The 9,890-nt window shown below is 38.3% G+C and overlaps 1 protein-coding gene across 4 annotated transcripts in view; it reads right to left on the bottom strand.

The window, feature by feature from the left end:
• Positions 1 to 650: 650 nt before the first annotated feature.
• C8H1orf141 (chromosome 8 C1orf141 homolog) overlaps positions 651 to 9,890 on the bottom strand; it is a 57,792-nt gene continuing 48,552 nt past the window's right edge. For all 4 annotated transcript variants that reach the window (XM_029949787.1, XM_029949791.1, XM_029949788.1 and 1 more), the window contains 3 exons: positions 4,801 to 4,870; positions 3,383 to 3,572; positions 651 to 1,725 (listed from right to left, as the gene is read on the bottom strand). In XM_029949787.1, the coding sequence (XP_029805647.1) occupies positions 1,177 to 1,725; positions 3,383 to 3,572; positions 4,801 to 4,870 (809 nt within the window). In that variant the 3' untranslated portion in view covers positions 651 to 1,176. The remainder of the gene's footprint in view (positions 1,726 to 3,382; positions 3,573 to 4,800; positions 4,871 to 9,890) is intronic.

The raw sequence follows: 9,890 nt of genomic DNA, 5'->3' as shown, positions 1-9,890 counted from the left end.
GCTGCTGCTGCTACTCCTCCAGTAACCAGAAGAAAGGTAAAGAGCCAAGAATGCATGTGTGCTCCTCCTCCACCTCCTACATACCTGAGCCCATCACCCTGTCTTAAAGCTCTTGCTTTAGATAAGGGTCCATCACCTTATCCACCACTCTTGCTCTTCCCCCGTTTAGAGTTACCACTTATACCCCTCTTTCCCATTCCCTCCCCAACGTCCATTTTCTCTCCTTGTCATTCTATTTTAGAGCCAAAACCTGACTTGGGAAGAAGTGCCCAAGAGGAGCACTGATGGCCCACAGTGAAGAAAAGCTCCAGTGTGAAGTGGAAACAGGACCCTTGAACATGTTTTGTTCACTCACCTTTAAAAGTTTCCAAAGACCCCCAAAGCCTTCCCCTGAAGGAAATGTTCCTAATTAAACCTACTTCTCCTCATGTACTAAGAGTTCAGATGTTTTTAAAAATTTAAACAAATGGATTAAAAATGAAATTTTGAAGTATAACTTATTGAAATACAGTAGGACTTGGTATCAAAAAATTTTAGCTTACTGAAGATTACTGAAGATTAGTTATTCTTTTAAATTATTTAAGAAGTCCAAAAAAAGTCAAAGTTATAAAAGGCATTAATGCGTTCCAATGTCTACTAACAAAAAGCTATTTTAAATTTTACAAAGTGTTTTTAATTGCATGAATTGCTAATATAATCCTATTTTCCAATGATTATCCAAAATGCTGATATATGATGAATTCCACATGTATCAGGTTAATAGTGCATTTGTCTTATTTGATATTCAATTATTGCGCAAGGTTATTGATGCTGTTTGGCTTCTGATAGCAAATTTCCAGAGATGGTGTATGCCATTCCTGGTCCCAAATCAGACTTTACTGTAGAAATTCTGATGATTGAGGAATCTAATTGAGATCATAAAAATTCATGAATTAGTCCCTCTTGTTGATAATTATTTCCTAACTTTGTCCTTTCATTTACTAAAAATATTGGCTTTTCTTGAACAGATGACGGTTGATTTATAATTCCAATTTCTATTCTTTGCTTTCTTATACCATCCATTAGGACATTATTTAGGTAACAATTTCTTCTATAATCTTGGAACTTCGTTATTTTCTTTTTGTTACCTAATTGCTGCATAAACATTATTTTTTGAGGGGTCTAATTTTCACTTGACTAGTTTAACAAATCATCCAAGGGTGTTACATTATTTAATTTATGGACTTTGAGTACATTTTTTAAAGGCTTTGAACAATATTTGACAGGTAAGGTACTGAACTTGCTAATGGGTTTTACTGTAGAAAACATTCTTTCAAAGTTGCCATGTCTAGTACTCATATCTTGAGTAACTGTTTTTGTTAGGCCGGAAAAAGTCTGTGAGAAATTATAGAGTTTACTCCGGGATACATTTTCAAATGTCTTCTTACTAGTTTTCTTCTTTTGTTTACTCTCTACAACTCTATGGCCCATTTCAAAAGATATTGCTTGTGTATTTCTTTTCCATGTTGTAGGCATAATTCTTTTAGGTTTGGAAGGAATAATAAGTTGATCTCTAATTAAAGATTTGAGGATTTTGCAATTTCTTTCTAAGACAAAATCTGCTCTTTTATGTAGGTAAATGTTTTCATCTTTCATACTAGAGGGAGGAAGTCTATTTTTTGTCAAAAGTAACATTTGTACATATCCAGTTTCATGGAAAATTATGGGATTTGTGTCATTTTGTTCCTGTGGATTAAAGAAGAGTACTTAGTCATCAGTCTAGTGGGACAAGAAGACTACATTTATTCTCAAACATGAAAATAAAATGGTAAAGTATCCTAAAATTGACTGTAGAGAAGTTTTTAATACGAACAATAATGGTATTCAAACACACAAAAGAAGATGTGCTTATATGTGGCACACTTCTTTCTCTTAATATTCTTTCAAGATGTTAAGGGTAAAATCAGAACTTTTAGCTGATGAAAATCCTTTCTGAAATAAGGTGAGATATGACAAAATAAATACATGTCTTAGGTGTCTAAGATTTTGTCATTGGAAAAATAGGATAGTTGGTGGGATGACACATCACTCTGGCATTTTTCTTATATTTCCATGTCCAGAAATAAAAGGAATACCAAAAAATGAATTGAATCAAAGGTCATAAGCCAGATTTAAGCCAAAATTATAAATTCTGTATATCCTAATAAATAATTCCAAGAATCTAAAAGTATCTTTATAATATTATATTTAATCTTGTATTCCAACCCTTACCACAATACTTAGCACATAAAAAGCCCTCAATATATATTTGTGGAATAATATAGCCAAAGTAATAGTTTGACTTAAAAATAGACTATTTTTGTCACAGTAATAGCAAAATTTGTATGTATGAGTTACTCATTTAACTCTTTCTCATATTTCCATTATAGGACAAAAGAATTTAACTCCAAAGAAACTGGTCAAATATGCGTAGTGTCAGTTTTTACTTTGCAAACTTTAAGTCAATGATTACTACCTTTCCTTTAGGAAGACAACTCATGACATAAGAAACCAGGATCATCTCATTGGACATCAGTATACTTAGTGAGAAAGGTATATTATTGCTTATAATTACTGAAAAGATGATGAAAGATCTGGTTTTGCAATCCATTGGGTCAATGTTACCTATTTAGCCACAGTGGTGAAGATTTATTTGTTCTATTTTGGGTCTGCCCAACACCTCTGGGAATTTTCCACCTTAGAAATCTCTGTACTCTTACATAGAGGCAGAAACTAACTTTATTAGCCCCCCTTGAGGTTAAGGCATAGGCATGTGACCCACGCTCTGCCAATCAGATACACCTCAGAGAGTCTTCAGTTCACAGAAAGCAAGCACCGGGGAAAAGATGGGCTATTTGAAAATGACTCTTGTGAGGCTGAGCGTCATAAACTCTGTAACGAAAGCATTGGTCTGGGCGGAGCAGTCTGGGTTGTAAATGGGTGACTCCTGACTGGGTAGCTTTCAAGCCAGATTGTTTCTCCAGTCTTCTTACAGACTCCGTGAGCTATCAAATAGCCTTTAATGTATGTATTTTCAGGTTCAGGTAGCTAAAATAGATAGTTAGAAAAGTGAAATGTAATGCAGTCATTTAAAAAAATACAAAATATGTTTTATATTTTACAATCAAGAAAGTTGACAAAGCCTTTTTCATAAAGAAAAACACAAAAATTTCAGTTGATGCAAAGGCATCCCCAGTTTTGGGGTGGCAGTTCTAAAAAGAGCACTAAGAATCTAAGTGTGGTTGTCACTTTGCAATGCAAAACTGAGAAGTAAAAAGAATTTATCAAAGATTCTAGTCACTAGAATATAAGTTTCCTCCAAGTAGTACTTAGGCACATACTGAACAATAGTAGGTATTATTACCATGTGAGAAGTTACTGTCTTTGCTGGACTAATGTTGATTATCTTGGCATTTGGTTTTTTAAATTCATCCTCAAAGCACAAGGGGAGCAAGCTTTTCTTTCTTACTGAACAGTATTCACTTAATGGATCATTTCTGATGGTTTTGTTTTCTTTTGAGCTAAAATCATCGATCTGTGGGGGAGATTTTCTTCTGAAAATAAACACAAATTCAGCATAAATAATGATTGATTTTAGTCTGTCAGTTCTTGCTTGTCTCCCTGATCTCTAAAAGTCACAGCCAACATCTCCCCCAAACCCTCAGCCACACACTTTCAATCTGGCAAGACTATTCCTTCCCACCTCATTGGAGGAAATAGCAGAAGTGGGGGGAGAGGAGTAATACAATAACTCATATGTCTCTTTGGCTTTTGAGTGGGGAGGATGTATATTATGTAGATTGAGGAGAAAAAAAGGTAGAGAGGTATTTGCCACATCCTTTGTTGAGAGTCTGGAAAAAAAGAGGCGGCTTCCTGACAACATAGAGTGGCCCTGGCTTTGTTAACAGAATGCAATGGTATGGTATGTTTACAGCAGAAAGAGGATATAGCTTTCATCCCATATTTCCTATGGTTCACATGTGACATGAACATTGAGTTTGGCTTACCAAGGTGGTTGCCATGTCAGGGGTGAGGTATCCCATAGCAGAGGCCTAGCACAAGTGAGGCATGAACACTATAAGGACAGATGAAAGCCATGATGGAGGCTCAGAGGGTTCTACCATAGTAATGAGAGTTGAGAGTGGGCCCTATCCATGTTCAGAGAGAATAGACCATACATTCATGAACCACAGATGTCAGTGGCCACAGAACACCTTGGAATGAGGCCAGCAGTACAAGGACATTGACCAGAATACTTGCTCAAGTACCTTTTTATCAATGTCACAAAGTCCAGTGAGCATCTCATTTGCATACTCAGATACCATCTCAAGGAAGAACGAGGACTGTGATAAACTTAAAGAGTCTATACACTATTGCTCCAAAGTTTAAAACATGCTGGATTAATATGATTTTACTCAGAGTCTGAGGATCTAGTGAGAAAGATCAGAATTTATACAAAACTACAAAACTATTTTTCTTACATCCATATTGTAGTATATTAATCATGTCTATACTACAAAAACACAGCTGCATTCTCTCCATTCATTTTTTCCATGTTCTTCTTTCCATTTGTCTGTCAACTTGACGCAGACAGAGCATGTGCTCAAGGTATGAATGTGATGCTGACTAGGACACTCTTAGACCACTCACTGGATTATAGTATGGGCCTAAATGGCAATAATAAGCCAGAATAAATTCATTCCGGTCCAGTAAAAAAAAATGTAGAAGTCTTTTATTAAAAAAATCATCAAACACAATAAAATATGAAAAATGTTAAAATACCTTTTATTGACAGAATCTTCTAAGTGACTAGCCAAATCAGCTGATTCCTTAGGTTTTTTTCTGGCTTGAGCTGAAATTATAAAAGATTTTCATAAAACACACACATATATCATGGCATGTAGAAAATACCTCCTCTAAAATATTTTACAGTGTACAATAACAATGGAAAGATCCTGGTATAGTGCTTGATCTGTAGTAGCTACTCAATAAGAACTTCTTAAGTGAACAAGATAGAACTGGAAACCACTGAGGCCAAGGATCTAATGTTTGGCTAAGACAAATCAAACATAAAACTGGCCTGTGGAAGAAGGACATTCTCCAATTTTCAAATCTCTCCAACATGTAAGTCATTATTAGCCAGTAGGAAGCCTCAGATAGTTAAACACTGTTGGTAAATGGGGAGGTTGGTTAGCACAGTTCAAACAGATCTTGCCACCTAGCAGGAAGGAAGTGTCCAGGGTAGAACTCCTCCAAATATGCCTGGTGACACTCCAGTATTTCTCTACATTCTTTGAAGTGATTCTAGACACATATAGTGTTAACAGTAAATTCAACTTTTCTCTTGTCCTGAAGTAGTTTGTATTCTACTGCAGTGCTTCCCAACATTTTCCACATCATGGCAAATATACTAATTAATATTCTTTTATTAACTACACTGAGGACACACACTTGAGTAGACGTGTAGCCAGACTGACATAAGGCCAAACCCAGCATTCTCGAAGGCTGAAGGGTCAGTATTTCACCATAACAAGTTACCACAGAAGTTTTATTTTAGAGAAAGGAGATAGTCAATAAATAATCAAATAAACCAACAAATAAATACATAAAATAATTTCAACCACTTGTAAGTATTATAAAAACATAAACATGGCACTTCACCTATGGTGAAGAGACTTCTCTCAGGAGAGCATATTTGAGTTGAAGTCTGAGAAGGAAGAGGCAGCCAGGTGAAGAGCTGGACAAACAGACTTCTAGGCAGAGGAAACAGCAAGTGTATAAGTCTCAGTGTGAAATCAGCTTGGACTGGTAAAGGAGTTGAAAGGCCAACACTGCTGGTGTGTAGTGAAGGACGGGAGAGTGCAGTAAGATGAGACGAGACAGGTAGCAGGAGCCAAGTTATAGAGAGCCACATAAAGCCATCCCAAAAACTTAAGACATTATTCTGGTTACAATAGAGATGATTTAGAAGGCATTAAGCAGAATAAGAAAGTTGTTTGATTTATGCTTCGGGAAGATCACTCTGTGCTCTGCTCTGAGCTCTGCTGACTTTATAGAATGAGTCTGGAAGTTTTCCTTCCATTTCTATTTTTTGGAACAGCTTGAACAGAAGAGGTATTTTTCTTGTGATTTCAAGTTTCATAGCTTTGTGATCTGAAAATATGCATAGTATGATCTCAGTCTTTCTGTACCCATTGAAAGCTGTTTTGTGACCCAGTATGTGATCTTATTTTAGAGACTATTCCTTGTACACTTGAGAAAAATGTGTATTCTGCTGCTTTAGGATGAAAAGTTCTGAATATATCTGTAAGTCCATCCTATCCAATGTGTCATTCAAAGACATTGTTTCCTTACTGATTTTCTGTCCATTGCTATAAAAGTGAAGTATTAAAGTCCCCTACAACCATGGTATAAATTTATTTATGTTTGTGATTAATTGATTTATATATTTGGGTTCTAACATTGGAGGCATAAACATATACAATCGTTAGCCTTTTTTGATGGACAGACCCCTTAATTATGATATAGTGCCTTTCTTCATCCCTCGTTACAATCTTTGGTTTAAAATCTAGTTTGTCTGATATAAGTATGGGTACTCCGCCTTTCTTTTGACGTCCATTAATTCCCTCACTTTCAATCTACTGTTGTCCTCTAGTCTAAAATGAGTCTCTTGTAGGCAGCATATAGATGGATCTTGTTGTTTTTTTTATCCATTCTGATACCCTATGTCTTTTGATTGGGGCATTTAGTCCATTTACATAAAAGTGATTACTGAAAGATACGGATTTAGTGTCATTGTGTTATCTGTAGATTTCATGCTTGTGGTGATATCTCCCATCCTTTGTAGTCTTTGCAGCTTTCCACCTACAGAGTCCCCCTTAGGATCTCCTACAGGGCTGGTTTAGCCATCATGAACTCCTTTAAATTTTGTTTGTCTGGGAAAGCCTTTCTCTCTCCTATTCCAAATGACAGCCTTGCTGGATAAAGGAGTCTTGGCTGCATATTTCTCCCTTCTGGCCTGCCAAGTTTCAGTGCACAGGTCTGCTACTACCCTTGTAGGTTAAGGCCTGTTTGTCCCTAGCTGCTTTCAGAATTCTCTATCTTTGTATTTTGCCAGTTTCACTGTGATATGTCATGGTATTGACCTGTTTTTGTTGATTTTGAAGGGAGTTCTCTGTGCCTCTTGGACTTGGATGCCTGTTTCCTCAGCTATAAATTGTTCAAATAAGCCTATTGTCCCTGCCTCTTTCTTTTTCTTCTGGAACTCCTATGATAAAGATATTAGTCATCTCATTGAATCACTTAGGTCTCTAATTCTCCCCTCATGGTAATTTCCTCTCCCTTTTATTTTCAGCTTCCTTATTTTCCATAATTTTATCTTCCTATTCTCTCCTGCTCTTCCGTCCTTTCTGTCATTGCATCTAGTTTATTTTGTATCTCAGTTATAGCATTTTTTAATTCATTGTGACTAGTTCTTAGGCTTTTGATATCTGATGCACTAGATTCTCTGCTGTCTTCTATGCTTTTCTCAAGCCTGGCTATTAGTCTTATGACTATTATTCTAAGTTTTTTTTTCAGATATATTGTTTATATCTGCTTTGAGCAATTCTCTGGCTGTCATTTCTCCCTGGAATTTCTTTTGAGGAGAATTCTTCCGTTTTGTCATTTTGGCTAGTTTCTGTCTTTTACATGTTTTAAATACTTGTAATGTGTCCTGCACCTGTGAGAAGTACTGTATTATAAAGGAGTCATACACTGCCCAGGGCCTGGCACTTCAGGAAGTAGCACATTGCAGGCACTCTGTTGTGTGTGTTTGGCTGCTCTGTCCCACTGGTCAGTCTTCTACAAAGCTTCTTCTTACTTGTAGTGGTGGATTCTTTAGGCCTTCCACCAGATGTGCTTTGATTTGTTCGTTGAAGTAACCCAGGAAGAAAGGAAAGGGCCAGGGACCTTATCCCATACAAAGAGAAAAATGAAAAAAAAAAAAAAAGTGGAAAAAAAAGACCAAGCAGAGAGACTCAAAGAAACTATAAGACTTAATCCAGAGAGGGAGAAAGGAAAACAAAGGAGATACAGAAAAGGTGTAAAAAGAATAGAGTAAAAATGCCTGATTAAACAAACAAAGCAGAGAAAGGAAAAAAAAATGTATATATAAAATAAGAATTGGCCAGAAATCAAATCAGAAACTATGAGCCTGATTCCAAAGGGAAACACAGAAAAGGATGGAAAGAAAAATAAGAGGAGGAGAAAAGGAAAGAAAAAAGAAAAGAAAAAGAGCAACAGACTAACACACAAAACCACAGGACAGTTAGGGGTTGGTGCCTGGGACAGTGGCCGTGCTGCTCTGAAGGAGAGGCCATCTGGTTTGGTCTTTGTCACTTTCACTCTAGTAGATAAACAGTTGCTAAGCTCTGTTGCTAGGGAGGCGAGGGGTTTGGTGTAACTGTGTCCTGCCTCCACTGTGGCCTGTTGTGCTGCTCCCTAAAGCCCCACCCTGTTGGTGATGGGGAGAAAAATGGCGACACCCCAATCTCTCCTCCCCCACCAGGGAGCTTGCCCTGCTCCACAATCTCCTTTGGCTCCTAGGAACTCAGCTGGGATTCAAAACCCTGTGTTTCAAAGGATCCCACACCGCACAGACAGGTGCCTGCAGGGTCTTTTGTCCTTGGTTGGCAATATACATTCTTCCCCCAGTACTCAAGGGAGGGGACTGTCCTGTCCCAGTGCGCCCCTGAGATCGCACGGTGCCCAGGGGCTGGCACCCCTCCTCCCAAAACTTGCGCATACTGCTGCAGCGGTTTTGGTCTGGGAAAAAGTCGTGCACTTTTGAAAACTCCAATCTTCAGCTCCTCACGCTGTTTGCAAAGTAGGATTGCTACCGTCTGCATTTCTCGTTCCCTAGCTCATGGTCTGGAGAGGTTTTTCTCTTGTCGTAACACAATACTGTGATCCACAGCTTCTCTTTTCTTCCTTATGTCTCTCCACAGAAGGGAATCCCTCCCCTCCATGCCAACTTTGTTTTATCTCCCCCAATTCACATATAGGTACCACCAGGCTGTCACTCTCCAACTCTGGAGATTTTTCTATCACTCTGTAGATAGATTTCCTGGGTGTTCCAAGTGTTCTGATCTTAGTACAGCTGGGTTTGAGGGACGAGGAAAATCCTGGTCCCTCTACTTCTCTGCCATCTTCCTCCTTAGATTATTCTAGATTATAATTAAATAATTTTCTTTCAGGGGGCGCCTGGGGGGCTCAGTCGGTTAAGCGTCTGGCTTCGACCCAGGTCATGAACTGAGGAGTCTGGATTCGAGCCTTGCGTCAGACAGCTAGCTCAGAGCCTGGAGCCTGCTTTGGATTCTCTGTCTCTCCTTCTCTCCCTACTCCTCTCCCACTGCTTCTCTCTTTCTCTCTCTCTCAAAAGAAATAAATAAACTTAAAAAATATTTTTAGCTCTGACTGTCGTAGCCCGGACTCAGCCAGCAGGGCGGAGAATCGTCTCGGGTTCTTTTCCTGAGGGAGGGAGAGAAAGGGCAGGAGGGAGAGACGCAGAGAGTGAAGACAGCACTCACGGTTTCCGATCAGGCAAAAGAGAGAGATTTAATCAGAAAACTGTCTCTTATAAAGGTTTCAAGGTGGGAAAACAAAGCAGCTGACCAAGGTCAGTTACCAGGTAAACAGAGTCAAATGAATAGCAAAAGAAACGCCCAGATTTACCTCAGCAATGCTGGAAAGGGGGGGAGTTAGCACTGAATAATCTAAAATATGGTTTTGATCTTGGTGCCCTTGGGCCCTGTTCTATTCAATAAGGTCATGGCTCTCCTAAGGCAGCAAATAGGCACAGCCTACCCAGGTCCAGTATATTAAGCTCAATA

The sequence above is a fragment of the Suricata suricatta genome, chromosome 8 (genome assembly GCF_006229205.1).
Source record: "Suricata suricatta isolate VVHF042 chromosome 8, meerkat_22Aug2017_6uvM2_HiC, whole genome shotgun sequence".
NCBI lineage: Eukaryota > Metazoa > Chordata > Mammalia > Carnivora > Herpestidae > Suricata > Suricata suricatta.
This window is presented reverse-complemented; position numbering and strand designations above follow the sequence as displayed.